Consider the following 17,644-nt stretch of genomic DNA (forward strand, 5'->3'; position numbering starts at 1 on the left):
GGAGAGAGTTATGGGGCAGTAGTTAGACAGATCTTGATGTCCCATTGGCCAAAGATACCACTTTTAGACCTTATTTAGATGTGAAGTCAGGTGGGGTCATCAAGGAGTAGCTGAGACAGGCTAGGTTTTCATACCCTAATTTACAGGACTTGAAGAGGTAGCTAAGTAGATTTTGAATACTAAAGGGCACAGGAACAAAAGATTATTGCGCTGGGAATGGACCCCTGAAGGAGGGCCAGACTGAGAACTAATACAGCAGCAGTAGTGCCCAGCACCTACCAGCTGACACTTCTGGCCATAACTATTCCTTCTGCAAGCCATACCTGGATAAGGCATATTAAAAAGTGGCTTATGTGGAATTTTTATTGTCATGGGATTGCAAAGGATGTAATAGGGGACTGCAAGGCTTGTGGGCAGTGCTAAAAGCTTGACAAGGGTGGAGACAAAGCCAAGGTTGCCTTGACATGTTTGCCTATTATTTAGGAACTATTTCAGTAGATACTGTGGGACTACTCAATATCTTCGGTTCAGCAGGAAAAAATAAGCCTTGCTAGTGGTGGAGTATACCACCAACTGCCCAAAGGCGATGGTACTGCCTTTAATTGAAGCTGATAAGGTGGAAAATGTTTTGCTAAATATTTTCAGAGTAGGAGATTTTCCGGAAGCAGTAGTGACACACATATGTGAGAACTTTATGTTAGGTGTGCTGGCATGTTTGTGGAAGTATTGTCAGAAAAAAATATTTAAAGCCTGCCCCATACCATCCACAGAAAAATGATCTGGTAGAGAGGTTTAACTCTAAACTAAAGACCCTATTAAGGGCATTTGCAGACCAGTTCAAGAGGGTGTGGGAATGGTACATCTGTTATTTGCATACAAGAAGATGCCCCAAGAATCCATTTTTTTGCCTTTAAAGCTGCTGTATGGACACAGGGTTACAGGGCCCCCTTGCTTTAATTTATGATGAGTAGGAAGTGATAGAGATTGTAATAAAGACTCTTGGAATGGCTGCAGCACATGCACAATTTGAAAAAGTCTCATATTTGAATACTCATTCATATTTGAATACTAAAAGATTTCTGATGAAATCTGAATAATAATGAACAAAAGCACTCAAATCAGAAATTTGTTTTTCTAGTTCTTTTTCCTTCCTTAGAAGTTTTTTTATTTTATATAGTGTTCAGTAGTACCTCTTGGATAGTTTTATTGTACAGTTTGAAAAAGGTTAAGTTAGTTTAATCTTGAATTGGAGGCCATAGAATATATCTTGCAGCATTATAATCTAGTTAACATTTATAGTGACAACACTTATGTAGATAATTCCTTATGTCTGCATATGACTACATGGGCAAGAAGAGGATTTGTTGATAGTGCAGGCAAAGCTTTAAAGCATGCAATAGTTAAAAAAAATTGGAATATAGTGACACAAAATCAATTGCAGGGTCAGTTTACCATCCTTAAGGTGAAAGCATATCAGCGTATATCCTGAGGATTCTCTTGAGGACTTACAGACAGTACACATTAGGGCATTACAAAAAGAGCAGGATATGCAGAAAGATTTCGGTAAAATCCAGAGACAAAAAAATTGTCTAGGTGTGACAAAGAAGGCAGCATGGGGAGGAATGTTTTGTTTTCCTAATCCCTTTTGGCCTTAAATTACCATATATACCAAGTGATCTGGATAAACAGCTAATTAAGTATAATCACCAAGTATTAGGACATGTGAAAACAAAAGAATTATGGCAAGTGATTAAGGAAAAATACTGAAATCCAAACTTAAAGAAAGATATGTAAGACAGTATAGGAGAAATGTTTGATTTGTCTACAGACAAATGCAAGTGGTAAAAAGCCATATTTATACAGGGTACTTGCAGCAGATGCCAGACAGGCCTTGGCATCGTGGGACCTTTGCCACCAGCAAAAAGAGGTTACTGATTCTTATTGGTAGTGGTTGATGTATTTTCAAAGTGGGTCAAAGCAATACCAACCAAGTACGGCAGCTAAAGTAATGGTGGAAGCTTTATGGAAAAATATTTTTGTACATTGGGAATGGCCTTGTGTTATCAAATCTGATAACAGGCCTCAGTTTGTCAGCCAAGTGATGAGATAGTTGTGTAATCTTTTAGGAATTCAACAAAGATTCCATGTCCCATATCATCCTCACTCCAATGGGATTGTGAAAAGAATAAATCACACCATTAAGGAGAGACTAAAAAGGCATATATAGAGAAGGGCAAGGACTGGGTCATGCATTTACTGGGTATTTTAATGGGAATTAGGGCTACACCTAATAGTAAGACAGGAATTTCACCTTTTGAATAATAGGAAAAAAAGTGACTCTGACTCTTCCTTGTGATCCAAAAGTAATTAAAAACAAGCCACTGTTGGTGACAACACAGCATCAAAAATGGTTGAAAGACATACAGGATGTGTGTGACATGATTACCAGAAAACAGGCTTTCCATTTGTAAAAAAAAGTCCCAATATTCCCAGAGAAAGAAATCCTGCCAGTAGAATGTAAAGCTTTTGTATAAAACTATCAAAAGGGAGGACGATGGCATAGTGTTTGGCATAGACCATATAAAGTGACAGAACAAATGTTACCCTGTGCACCAAAGGTTCTAAGCACAAAAAAGGCAAACAGACTATGTTAGTACATATAAATCAGTGCAAGATAGTGCAGGTTACAAAGAGGACAGCAAAGTAAATATCTGTTTACAGATGCAGATTTATTGGTTTAAAAGAAAAACAAGAAAAATGGTAGAACAGAACAAAACAAAACAAACATACAAGCCCTGGATGTGTGTATTACTAAGTACATGAATTATAATATTAATGTACATATTGTTTATACTAGATATTGACAAGCAAAGTAAGAAAATTCAAAAGCAAAATACATTACAAAGACAGTGGGGAAGGACGTCAGATTTTAATGTATTTACAGAAATGCAAATAACATATGCCAATGTGAATAATGCAAGTAACTGTTGGGTATTACATCAATATCCACAGCTAGAGAAAGAGTCATTTTTAACTACACCAATAATAATAGAGAATATTACAATTATTAAATAAAAACACATTTTGCAGAAAAAGTAGACATACAGAAGTCTGCATTTTTCAGGTTAAAACATTCTCAAAGTCTATTTTTAACACAAAACAGGACAAGAAAAGTAGGATGGAGCATGTAATGTCATGTTGTCAAGGGAATGTTTTTGAAAAAACGTTACCCTGACCACTAGTAAAAAATAGAAAAGTAAATTAAGGAAATTGCTAATAAAGGCAGATCAAGAGGGGGGAAATGCACAGGAATTACACCAAAAATACAAAATCTGAAAGAAAAAATCAGAAATACTAGGGAACTTAACAATAAAGTAGGGCAACTAGACCAATCTTTGATCTACAGCCATGATTTAAATGCAGCTAATGCCAAGGGATTAAAACACATGGATCTGGGGGGGATGATGTAATATCAGGGCTAGAATCTTTCATTGGTATGGGGCACCAAAAGCCATATGGGAGCTAAAAAAGTTAAGCAAATTGCTTGAAGTATTGGTAAATGCCACATATGAGGCTATTCCAGACATTACAGTAAAAATGACAGCAATGATGACTATGGTCCTCCAAAACAGAATGGCACTTAATTTTTTACTTGCCTCCCAAGGGGTTAAGTGCACCCTAATAGGCAAAAAATGTTGTACACATATCACAGACAAGTCAGAATCAATACAAGATTATTTAGATCACATAGCCAAAGTCTCAGAAAAGTCCAGGAAAACCTGGAACACTAATTGGAGTGAATGCTAGGTGGTCTATTTTCTGGTTTGTGGGGTACCATCATTTCAGCATTAATTGCATTTATTGCTATTATATTCTTGCGCATGATAATATTTATGTGTGTTAAAGTTTGTGTCAATAAAACAGTCATTACAGTTACTATTATAAATAGTGATGACAAGTCAATGTTGCAAGTATTAAAAATACAATTATAAATAGTGATAAGTCAATGTTGCAATGCTTAGAAATACAGACAATTATTTGTTTATGTAATAAATTTTTCTTTTGTTTAAATAAAAAAGGGGGAGTTGATAGAGAGTGTACTAAACTAAAGTAACCTTCCCCACTTGGAAAGTCTGTAACATATGCACAGTTTGTCAAAGGTTAAGTTAGTTCATTCTTTTCTTTGCAAAAAAAAGCTAAGTGACAGTTTGTATTTTCATTTCTGGTACAATCTTTTTCTTGTAAAAGCTATTTAACAGTTTGCATGTTCATTTCTGTACAGATTAGCATAAGTGTGATAAAAAGCTAAAAAAACAAGAACCTAAGTCATGTAAATAATGCTTAGCTAGATAAACACTTGGTTTGTGGGCTAGAAAAATAAAACCTGGCATCCTGCTTTGACTATTGCTAGAGACGCCAAACAGATGGTCCTTGTTTTGGACAAGTAATTTTGTGGAATAGACAATTTTCTCTAAAAAACAAAATCTTTCTCAGCATATATGTGCAAAGTGATGATAAAAATGTAAAAAGATACCATTACTGGGTGGGTTAAAAACAAAATGTTAAAAACATTACAAAAAGAGACTTTCAAGCATCAGCAGAGCTGTCTTGATCAAATGTGTGTGTTGATCATTGTGAGAGACAGTCGTCAAATACATAGACGTATATCAAGCTATGCTATAGAAAAATTGATATAGCTTGAGAGAGTAATTGCTTGGCTGTAATATAATAAATACTGTTTGTATGAAAACAGCTGTACAGTGTGAGTCTGTAATTTTTGATATTTCTTTCAGAAAGGTGAATGTAATTCCTACAAGTTGTCTGTCTGGAGTATATCTTATATTTTCAAGAAAAAGCTTATGTAACCCATGACGATGGCCAAGGAGGACCTGTCACAGACACAACAGCAATAAAAAAAGTCTTGTATGACATAACAACAGCTGATGTTGCTTATTCCCATTAGATATATTAAGCAGCAAGCGGTCTGGGAGGTTCTTTCAACATTGTGAAAATGGTGGGTGATGTTTATTTGGAAGAGGTGGAGGCAGAAATTTGGATTCTACCATCTTAACATGATAATGTTCTGTCATAACAGAGGAGCCCTGGTATTCAACATCTGCAATGGATGGTAGGAGAAACCAGACAGGGATTTGGTGGCAGAGCTTCTTCTTGGTGAGGCTAACTCCTAGCCATGTTCAGAGAATCTGAGCATTATTAAAGGAATTTGGGGATATTTCTTGTAATCCAGAGTGCATCTATCTGATAGAGGACCATATGGACATAGGACCCCTGGAACCTCTCAAGTAAGTCCCTTCCTGAATGTCTGAAAAAAAATATTCAGACTTGGAGAGAAGGACTACAGGACAATTTGGAATAGGGGTAATCTAGGACTCCAACAGTCCCTGGACCTCACCAGTACTATCACCTAAGAAAGATGGTATCACCTGGTCCTGTCTGGACTAAATAAAATTTAAGAGTCAGACAGAGACAGATGCTTACCCAATGCCCAGGGAAGATGAAGCCTTACAGATGATGAGTGAGGACTAAGTATTGACCTGAGCTAGGGTTACTGGCAGGCAATTTTCACACCTGTAGCCAGTGTGATGTCAACATTTTGAACCCATTATGTTTCTATGAGTTTACAGAGATTGCCTTTTGAAATGAAGAGTGCCCACTAATTTTCCAGAAACTGGTAGATTTTATCTCAGCAGGAGCAGGAGATTATTACCCTGATTATATGGATGAAATTGCTGTCTACATCCAGTTATGTGTAGAACATATTCAGTATGTCGGGGAGATGTTTGACAGACTGCAAAAGGTCAGACTGACCATTAAGGCTAATCAATGTCAACCATATATATAACAGAGGTGTCATATCTGGGTCATAGAGGAGGCAGTGGAATTATTAGGCTAGAATTTGACAAGATCGAAGCTATTACCTTTGCTAACAAGAAACATCTAAAGGCATTCTGTGGGACAGTGGGGTACAAAAGGAAGTTTGTTCCTCACTATAGTATGATATCTACTCCTATTACAGATCTTTGCAAGTAGACCAGATAAAATTGTCAACTAGATTTTGAATGAACTCACTACACTAGCCAGTCCTGATTATAGTCAATAATTCACTGTACTGGTAGATACTTCTATTTTTGGGTTAAGGGCTGTATTCTGCCAGTTATCCTCAGAGAGAGAGGACCACCCTCCTTTGTACTTGAACCACATACTTCAACCTGGGTTTGGGCGGCAACCTTATAAAAGGAGTTTCTGAGTATAGTATGGAATATGAAAAAGCTGCAGCCTTACCCATGTTGCAGAAATTACACTGTATTTACAGATCACAAGCCTTCAAAGTGGTTACATAGAAAGTGCATAGAATTGAAAGCTTTTAAGCTGGAGTTTAGCCTTGCAGTCCTGTAAATTTACTTTCCAGCATAGAAGAGGTAGTATTAGTCACAATGCAGATGGTCAGGCTGGAAAGGGAACAGAGTAGCATACCAGAAGAGTGCACCCTTGTTGTAAGCTCCAGTTTTTGAGTGTTGCCTCTAGACAACTTGCTTGAGTTCATTATGATTGAAGAACTGTGGTACAAGGGTTGTGCCAGGGTAAAGAAAATTGACTTAAAGATATGTATTATTTCACTCTTATTTCATAATAGTAACATATTTGTAAAGCAGTACATTTACTCCCTGTGACAGGAAAAAGTGTGCACCCTGTGACCTTTTTCTATTTAAATGTAAAACAAGATGAAAGGAAAAACATGAAACTATTATTTAAACAAGTTATTTTCAGGAAGAACTTAATTTCTTGCATATAATTAAGTCACACAAGTGTTTGGAGACTGAAAAATGAAGGACTATAAAAAGTACAACCACAATGTATTTCAAAGGGACAGATGGCCATAAATGTAAAAGGGGGCAATTATTAATATGTAAGCAGTTAACAGCTGCATCCCGTTTACTAAATATTGATCCTTTTGGTGAGGAAGAAACTGATGTAATCTGACATAATGCGATTACTCTTTCTTTTCTGTGGAAAAGGAAATTATGTAATCTGATGATCCCTGGTTCTGTGGAACAGGAGGGATGAGCAACATGCTGAAAGTAGCAATCTCTGTGATACCCCCACTTGTAAAAATGTTTCTTATCCAAAAAAGACCTGCTGCCTGACAACTGTCTACTCGTTTCATTGGGAAAACATGATCAAAGTAAAAAATGAACAGTAAACAAGAAACAAGCTCAAGATAAATTTCTTAAAGGATTACTGCACAGGTTATGGACCACACATGATAGATTGGCATTCTGTTTAGTTTATGGGTAAAGCCTGCAAAGATGACTACATTTCTCCAACAAAGGTAATGAGCTTCTTAAAATATTGTAATTCTGCCCTTTATTACAAATGCGGCCACTGTGGTGCAATTCTTGGCCTGGTGCCTGCCTCTCTGTCTGCATGTCCTCCCTGTGGTCGCATGGGTTTCCTCCAGGTGCTCCGGTTTTCTCCCACATCCCAAAGAGATGCTGTAGGTGGATTGGATACTCTAAATTGGCCCTAGGCGTGCGTGTGTGCGTGTGTGTGGCTTCTGTTGAAGGTTGGGCTGGCAACTCGACACTGTAAAACTCCACTGCCAATCATGAGCGGACAAGGTGATCCACTTAGACCCCTAACCGGGAAAAGCCAGAAGAAGAAGAAGAAGATTACAAATACTGTCATATGCATTTCAATACCCAAGGCTTATACGTTATCTAGTTACGTAAGTATTCTCTGCATGGCAACAACAAAAAGGCTTTCAATGTTGATAATTCTTTAACAATAAGCTTGCTTGCATCTTACAATCTCATTTATCTGAAGGTCATGAAAGCATCGCTACTTAAACATAGAGCAACGGGCACTTTCTGAATAATAAGCATACTCAACAGTATAAAAATATGACAAAAAAACAGAACATTCTGCAAAATCAAGCAAGGACAGATGAATAGCCACTGTAGTACTTGTGTGTACCATGATGGGGGGGGATACTCTGCATACTTAAACTGCATAACTGCTCCTTGCCTTGCTTGGACACATCCAGAGTCACTACATGGGGGAGTGGGGTGCAACAATTATGTCACAACTTGAAATGTCTCTGGCTGACTGCAATGGCCCTGACACATTTGTCATACCTCTCAATCTCAGAGCACGAAATCTGGACAAAGTCATACACAGAAGCAGGACAAAAGGCCAAAAATAAGGTCAATATTTAAAGATTGCTCTTTTAAACTTTCAAATAGAATAGTAGGTCTTGCATTAGTATGAAATTTCTGAAGGGTATGAAATCTGAAACTCAAATGTCTGTCATTTTCTTACCTCAATCGTTAGCCACTAATTTGCCAGAAAACCACAATTTTATGAAAAATGGACCAAAAACGTGATGCAAAAATATAAAATAGCCACACAATACAGCTGGGAACCTGCCAAAGGGACACTTTAATATTAGTACTGTTAGCTTAAGCAGCTGACAAAATAAATGAATCTACATACATTGCTGAAATAAAAGTAAAAGTAATCTATAACTCTGATTATTACAGTTATTTAATAATTGTAAACCCCCCATGTTTTCTTCCAAAATTGCCATTTTGCAGAGGGATTATTAGAGGGAGAGCAACATTTTGAGCCAAAATTGGGGACATTTGAGAGGTTTGGATATGCCCTATTCTATAAAGCAATTTGCATGCACCTCTCAACCTAACACAGAAAATCTGGACAAGGCCAAATATATTGGGGGAACACACAAACAGTACTAAAATTGTTCTTGTATAAACTTAGTTGATAGAACAACATGTCTTGCTTTAGCATGCATTTTTCTGAAGGTTATGAAGCCAAACTCAATATCTGTCATTATTTAGTGACTTAATTCCTAAATGATTTGCCAGAAAAACCACAAATTTTATGAGGAACAAACTAAAAATAAGAAGCAAAAAGCTGTTCATTCTGTGAAAATCTGAGCAATTGAGAGGTATAGTTCAGCCGAGACAGGGCTGTCTGAGTTTGCCATCCTTCCCCCACACAAAATCATGGTCGAATGGAGCCACCCCCTGCAGCCATTTCAATGTCCCATTACTTGGCTATTTATCTCCATTTACCATAAACACTGCAATGTGCATACTGGTTTACTTCTACGATGATTTGGATTTCATTTGAAAGTTTTATTTTACAGCACAAACACTAAGACATCTGCTGAACAAAGCAATGCAGTCTCACAATGAAAACAGACTTAGCATTAAAACTTTGCCCTTGAAACTCACATTTATTGAAACAGCATTGAAATCCACATTCAAAGAAAATACATTTGGGTACTATAAATATTAACTTTGGGCTGTTTTCAAATGATAGGCCTCTTGCACACAAAACACACACGTTGTGTGATACACCTTTCTGATTGTATTAAATTATATTCCTTGTATAATACAGTACAGTTGTTATAGGGGGGTTTAAATTTATTTTGAACATTTTTCCAGTAAGCAATGAAACAAAATGCATGCACCAATAATGACAAAACTGCCCAGTTGAGAACATTTCCATCATAAAAAAGACTACTCAAACATACAATCCACCAGTATCAGTAAGCATGCACCAATAATGACAAAACTGCCCAATTGAGAACATTTCCATCATAAAAAATCTACTCAAACTTATACAATCCACCAGTATCAGTAAATATGCACACTCTCTACAGAAGAAAATACATTTGGGTAGTATAAAGATTAACTTTGGGCTGTTTTCAAATGATAGGCCCCTTGCACACAAAACACACATGCTGTGTGATACACCTTTCTGATTGTATTAAATTATATTCCTTGTATAATCCAGTACAGTTGTTATAGGGGGGGTTTAAATTTATTTTGAACATTTTTCCAGTATACAATGAAACAAAATGCATGTACCAATAATGACAAAACTGCCCAGTTGAGAACATTTCCCTCATAAAAAAGTCTACTCAAACATACAATCCACCAGTATCAGTAAGCATGCACCAATAATGACAAAACTGCCCAATTGAGAACATTTCCATCATAAAAAAGTCTACTCAGACTTATACAATCCACCAGTATCAGTAAATATGCACACTCTCTACAGAAGTAAGTCATCTAAATAATTCCATATTAAAGAGATCGGTAACTAATGGAGGTTGCTGCTAGCAAACAACTTTATATTTCATTGTTTCATCTATAAATAAAGTGCTTGTTGCCCTTGAGGAATAAATTGCCTATATTACATAAAAAAAAAAATAGAAAAAAAAAAGATAAGCTAGTAATATTGCAATAGGAAATGGATGGCAAACTGATAACAGGTTCATAGTTACTAGGTGTCTTTGCCAAAGAGGACATTCTCAGTACGGCAGCATCCATCCCCTGTGGGAGTAGAACCCAGAGTCTTCTGCATCAAAAGCAAATACACTACCTGCTGTGCTATTAACAATGCAAGCTGACTTACTATAAGCAGCACTAAACTTCTCTTCCCAAGCAGCTCTCAGCTACTTGTAAAATCTACTCAATACTCAACTGTATCTCTCAGCTTCGCAGCACAAGAAATCTGGAAAAAGCTAAAATTTATTGCGGGGTAAAAAAGCCAAAAAACCAGGGACACATTAAATGTTGCTTGTATAGTCTTGGAAAGTTGCTAAAATAAAAACAAAAGGCTGTGTTACCACCATACATTTTACTGCCCAATTTTGAACCCAGGTCCCTCTACAAAACACTCCGAGTAACATACCACTATGCCAAATCAGCTGTTTTGTGTAAGAGTGGAAAACTGAAACTTAAATGGCTACCATTTAGTGAATTCAGTTCTCACTATAGCTGTGAACCTCTTAGCACAATACACCTGGACAAACCGAGTAATGGGGGAATACAGCCCGAAAACATATTCAATGAATTCAGTTCTCACAATAGCTCTCAACGTTAGCATAAAAAACTTGGACAAAGCCAATAATAGGGGACTACAGTCCCAAAAATAGAGAAAAAATTCAAAAATTCATCTTATAAGCTTAGAAAATTGCTAGAATAAAAGATTTTGTGTTACTATGTACTTTCTGAAGAATATGAAGTCTGAAATTCAAATGCCTGCCAATTTTATTTAACATTTGTTAACCAGGAAAGTCTGACTTGGAACAAAAAACAATATTCAGCAGAGGCCCAGGGAGAAATAATGCAGACACATGTCTTTGTAACATGGGAAAACACAAGAGCAAACCCACACAAAGAAGACATGCAGACGGCACCCCAGCCAAGAATCAAACCAGAGAGCCTGTAGCTGTGAGGCAACAATGCTACCACTACACCATCAAATATCTAAGAGTTTAAACATTCAGAAACCACTGATGTTATGAGGAACAGAACAGAATAAAATATGAGGCAAAAAATCTGAAAAAAAATCCACAAATGGTGGTGGGTAGGGAATTCAGGATCTTGTTACCTGCACTCAAGGTACTGGGTTCAAGCCTGATCTGTAACCACACACAGGTTCTCTCTAGCCACCAGTATAAAGCAGCTGGGGTATTTTACACACTCACCACCAGTATAAAGCAACTGGGGTATTTTACACACACACCACCAGTATAAAGCAACTGGGGCATTTTACACGCACACACCACTGGTATAAAGCAAGTGAGGTATTTTACACACACAGAACTCGGTTCACAGCAGCAGACAGCAAACTCCTCACACTTAACTTTTCAGCATGGCAATAACTCAAACAAACACTTAGCTTACCATGTCTGTAGCAAACTCTGTTCACAGCAGCATATTTAGCTTTGTTCAAGGCAGCAAACTCCTCACACAACTCCAGACAGCCTCCAGCGAAGCTACCCTGTTCATAGCAAACTTCTGTTCACGGCAATAACTCAAGGCACCCAGCAAACTCCTCCGTTCAACTCAAGTCAGCAGCACTCTTTAACTTTTTTTCATGGCAGTTAACACAGCTTTAGCTTTGTTTAGCTTTGTTCAAGGTAGCAGCATTAAATCAGACACAGCAACCCAGCAGCTAACTTCAAGGCAGTAACCCACCTGAATGCACAGTTCTGATTTCCGGTTCCTGGTTCCTGTTGCTTGTTCCAACATTCAAGACTGCAGACCTTGCAGTCTGATCCCCTTCCAGTCTATGCGGTTAGTACCGCATAGACTTTTGGGGAATTAGCAGTCTGCTGCCTTCTTCCTGAATCTGGACTGGGAGGGCAGCAGTCCAGATTGTGTTATGTGGGAAATCTAGGAATGTACCATTGTGTGGTCACAGCTGGAGGGGGGGGCTGCAGTCCTGCAGTCCTATATCACGAGCCGCCACTATTATCTACATTTGGAAGAAAACTTTATATTTTTGCTGTCACTATTTGGTCTGTGTGTTCTTTGTTTTAATATAAGAACAATTAACTGTTGAAAACAGAAAGCATACTGTTGCCATTGAACTTCTGTAATATACATCATAGCATTGTGGATCTAAATAGTAACATAAATTGTATGTGTGTTTGTATTTCAGAGGCAGAAAATGCTGTGAAGGTTCGAATCAGCCTCAGAAGTGCACTAGGTAATGATCATGTAAGTTTGACCAATCATATTCATTCAATTCATTCAGTGATAAAGCATTCTAAGAAAGTGCATTATATGGTTTTCACTGTTTAAAACCTCATCTTCTGTAATGCAGTATTATTTCTGTTTAATAACAAAGTAGTTGTGATAGTCTCTATCAAAATAACTTTTTTTTTTTTTTTTTACCAAGCTTGCTGAGGTTACAGATTTAACTTTTCTCTACATGCATTGATCTCTGAGTTAGTTATTTCTCAATATGGGGTGCAGGGAGCAGAAGTCCTGACATGGTAATTGTGGGGGACTGTGCTCCCACACAAAACTCAACATGTATTTGTTGTATTTTGTATGCGTTTCTGCATCTGTTTGTCAATCCTGTGGGGACTTATTGAAATGAATTTATGAAAACAGTTTGTTGATAAGCTATCATATATTCTGAAAGCATCTGATTTTTTCTGATTGACATTAATAGTAACTAAATACAATGTTCCAAGTTTTTCCATGCTTATTTATCACAGATACTTTCTATCTCTCCATCAAGTCCTTTATTCTTTCGATTTAATCACTAATAGGAATTTGACAGATCATTGGAAACCATATTGTTGGAATAGGAATATAATTTTCTGGCAGCTTTCTAACTTAGTAAACAACTTAGTATCCTGTGGATGGTTTTGAATCATGCAACCATATGAAGCTGAAATGGTTTTAGATGTTGCTAGTCAAACCACAAATAATGTTTAATTATTGCAGATCTGTATCAATGTTTGAGGTGGTTCTAGACAGCTGTTTAGCAATAAGGCATTATATTAATGATACTGACTGTACAGTACAATTATCCAAACGTCAATTATCTGAAACGTGAATTATCAGAACCAGTCTTCCAAAATTTTTGGGTAGGAAAAATCATAAAGTCTGAATGTAAACATTATACGTATTTGCTTGAACATGTTTTTTTGAGCTTGTAGCCAGCTCATGTGTGAAAAATATTCTTTATTGTTCACTGGAATCATTGAATAGTTGAAAAATGTATTCCTGCATGCAGAAGAAAAACAAGATTTTAAAAGTTTTTTTTTTTATTCGGTTCAATTATATGTTTGATTATCTGAACAGTTTGATTATCTGAACTACCCTTGGTCCTAATTAGTTTGGATAATCAACTTTCTACTGTACTTCACAGAGACTGACAGATTATACTTAACAGTAGTTTATGCAAATGTAATGGAGTTTGGTCTGCAGTCTTCAAGAGCAGAAGCTGAGAATATTTGCATTGTTCAGGAGGTGTTAGCATTCTTTCTCTAACCTGCCTTCAACTCTCATCAGAGAACTTTCTCTTCTGTTTTTTTTTTTTTTATTATTTCCTTATATACTGATTTTAATATTTTGTATGTGATAGTTAACATTTGCTGTTTTCATTGTACTGTTTTGTATTGTATTATAATGACTTCTTGTAAGATTTGATAACTTGAATAAAACGTGAAATAGGACCAGCAGAAGACCACTGACACTGCTGTATAAAGTATAAACTTTATACAGCAGTGTCAGTGGTCTTCTGTTGGTCCTATTTCACGTTTTTTCAAGTTACCTAGTTTTTAGTTTCATGAATTTTTGTTTTTTTTTGTTCATTGTTCTTGTCAGATTTGTGTAATTGTGAGCTTGTCTTGCTGGGCCCCTGCTGAAAAGAGGACTGTCATGGCCTAGTCGACTTTGCCAGTAAACAAATGCTAATAAATAAAGTAAACATTTTTAGAAAAATCAGTTTTTATGGAGATGGAAATAAGATTAAATTCTGAGTTTTTGAACTAAGTCTTTTGGCATGTTTTGTCATATCTCAACAATGTCAAAACATTTCTGATTAATAAAAACAAGCCTTGCCTATGATATGTCAGTTGACAACTTGTTAGTTTTATGATTCTCTAACATGGTTTCTCATTGTTTTAATGAGACAATGAGAGTACTATTATTATTTCTGTAAGGCCTGTCCCTTTCTGGATGTTTCTGTTTTCCATGCAGTTGTACAACCATGGAGTTACTATATGTAAGTACAGGGTCTATATTAGCAAAGCGAAAAACCCTATGCACGAATACCAAAACATCGACCCCTATACCATGAACCGGGAAAATCCCGAACGCACTAAACTGCGAAAAAAAATTTAGAGCTGTCATAGTTGGCCAACCCCACCACCTGCTACATACTACCTACCCAAACAAAATAAATAAACCACATACATACACTAACCAAACCCTACTTCTAACCTAAACTAAAGCACCAAAACCCTACCTCCAACACTACACTAAATCCCACAAATGCAACTATCTATGCACTCTCCTTAACCCCTCCCTAACCCTAAGGTCCGTATCTACCACACACATCCCCTACAGACATACACCTAAACAAAATAAAAGCACCAAAACCCTACCTCCAACAATACACTAAACCCCACAAACACAACTATCTATACACTCTCCTTAACCCCTCCCTAAGCCTAAGGTCCGTAACTACAGCACACATCCCCTACAGACATACACCTAAACAAAATAAATAATACACATACATATTAAAACCTACACTTAAAAAAAACCTACACCTAACACTACACTAACTCTTACATACAGTACCTATCTAAGCACTTACCTTAACCCAAATCCTAACACTAAAGTCCTGTCTATCGCACACTTACCTTACGGAGCTGTACCGCAGACGGGCCAACCAAAACAAGTTGACATTTCGAAATTTGCGGTTTTGACCATTCGGGGTTTATGTACTTCGTGCAATACGGTTCGATGTCTTCGTATTCGCCTAAAGGGATTTTTGATCGCGTAATAGGAACCCGTAAGTACGTAGGCATGGGGCAAATTTTTATTTATTTTATTTTAAATTTTTTGACCGGGATAGTCTAACTGGATTTATGTCCATTTTCAGTAGAGTCCCGGGGAGATAAGCTCCAAGAGATTACTAGACTACTAACATACAGGTACTAGTTGTTATACAGTTAAATACTACAAATTTATACAGTTCAGTAATCTTCACAGTTTATACAAAAAACATGTTACAAGCATTAAATAAGATATTTTAGACTTTATGTTCAAGACTTCATTAGTAACTAGAAAGTAATTGTTAAACAAATACATACTTCAAGTTTCAACAGTTCAGCAATGCTCAAAGTTTAAACAATACTTGTTGCCTGCCTTAGGTAGGATGCTTTAGCATTATATGCAGAAGAATTTAACTAGAGATAATTTAAAATACCTATTAGGATAAGATATGTTTTTGCCAAGGATAGGCCTTGATCTAAAAGACACAGATAGAGCAGGAATTAGGTCTTAAAATAGGGTATTTTGGATATAGTATGAGATTAGTCTGGATTTGTACAGGGACATAACCAATGGGTTTTAAGATAGAGTTTCAGACTGTTTAAAAAGTATAAATGAAGACAGTGATGTAAGTTCATGGGGGAGTTGGTTCCAATACTTTCCAACTGCATTTGAGAACAGAGCATCTCCTGCCATGTTATCAGATTTACATGTTGATACAACTAGTTTATTAGATGAGCGTAAAGTTGAAAGGTTCTTATATTGGGTAATGAGACTAGCAAGTATTGGGGTATTGGCAGGTTGGAAAAGGGTTTTGTGTGCAATGGTGAGTTGTTTAAAGTGAATCTGATTCAGAAGCTTTAACCAGCCTAATTGTTTCATATTATGGCAGTGATGGCTCCTAAAGGAGGAAGCAGTAGCAAATCTGGCAATGCTATTGTAAGCGTTGGCTAGCTTGTTAAGGTTATTTTTTGACAAGTTAGTATATATGGAAGAATCATAGAGAAGTGTGGAGATAAGGTGGGAATAGGCAATAGTGGTTCTGGCTAGTGGGGAGAGAAAGGGTTTTATCCTATGGAGGGAGCCTAGTTTCCTGTTGACAGTTATTATGGTATTGTTGATATGGGTTTCAAAGTTCAGGTTGTTATTAATGGTTACCCCTAGAAGATTAGTTGTTGGATTGGGAGATATGAGTGTACTGTTATTGGATAAGACTGAAAAGTTAATTGGGAGTGATTTATGGATAGGAGTGAAGAGGAGGAGTTTGGTTATTTTGGGGTTCAAGAGGAGGCAGCGTTGTAGAAACCAATTTTTTGTTTTATTGAACATTGTCTGAGTTAGAGTCTGTAGTTTGGATTGAGATTTAGCTAAACAGATTATTGTCAAATCATCTGCATATTGTACAGTTAGTTAAAGGAATGGCTAGGTTGACGTCACTGATAAATATTGAGAAAAGGAGGTGGCCCAATATAGAGCCCTAAGGAACACCTAGGGTAACTGGGAGATGGGATGAGAGGTTTTGTCCCATAGCACTGCCTGCTGTCTATTTTCAAGGTAGGACTGGAACCATTTTATAGTCTTTGTGTCCAGAGAAGGATTTTAGAATATTGAGAAGTAAGTGGTGGTTGACCATGTCGAATGCTTTTGAAAGGTCGATGAAAAGTGCTGAAGAGAGAAAATTATTACAATTTTTATTGATGCTGTCAGTGAAGGATAGGAGTGCAGTTGTTGTACTGTGGAAAGGCCTGAAGCCATGTTGAGACTTGGCCAGTAAATTGTTCTGGAGTAGGTGGTCTAGTAACTGTCTGTGGATGCACTTTTCCATTATTTTAGCTAATAGGGAAAGCAGAGCTATGGGACGATATTTAGAATATTCCCTGGAGTTTCCTCCCTTGTGTAGGGGGATAATGTAGGATATTTTCCAGATGGTGGGAATAGTGCTTTCTTGTATGGTTCTATTTATCAGCAATGATACAGGATAAGCTATGACTTTGGCTGCCTTTTGCATGTATTCAGCAGGTAGCTGGTCAGCTGAGGGGGTAGTAGGTTTTAGTTTACTTAAGAGGTTGCAGATGAGGGAAGATGGGACAGGTTGCAGGTTTAGAGTTGGGAGAGAGTTAGTAGTATTGGTTGTAAGGGCAGAGCTATCGGCTGTTAGTTGATTAGCAAGTGTTTGGGTGTTCTCAATGAAGAAGGTATTAAAAGCATTAGCAGTTTGCTTTGGAAACTTCCCTGGAAAACACTGAACTTGTGTTTCTGAGGGGAGCTGACTAGTAGATCAG

At 37.0% G+C, this 17,644-nt stretch overlaps 1 protein-coding gene across 2 annotated transcripts in view; it reads left to right on the plus strand.

The window, feature by feature from the left end:
- CLTRN (collectrin, amino acid transport regulator) overlaps positions 1–17,644 on the plus strand; it is a 353,197-nt gene that overhangs the window by 87,921 nt on the left and 247,632 nt on the right. The window contains exon 2 of one of the 2 annotated variants that reach the window (XM_044073072.1): positions 12,505–12,563. The exons of the other annotated variant lie outside the window; for it this stretch is intronic. Coding sequence (XP_043929007.1) covers positions 12,505–12,563 — 59 coding nt within the window. The remainder of the gene's footprint in view (positions 1–12,504; positions 12,564–17,644) is intronic. 2 annotated transcript variants of the gene reach the window in all.

The sequence above is a fragment of the Protopterus annectens genome, chromosome 5.part1 (assembly GCF_019279795.1).
Source record: "Protopterus annectens isolate FY-2018-M chromosome 5.part1, PAN1.0, whole genome shotgun sequence".
In the NCBI taxonomy this organism is placed as follows: Eukaryota; Metazoa; Chordata; order Ceratodontiformes; family Protopteridae; genus Protopterus; species Protopterus annectens.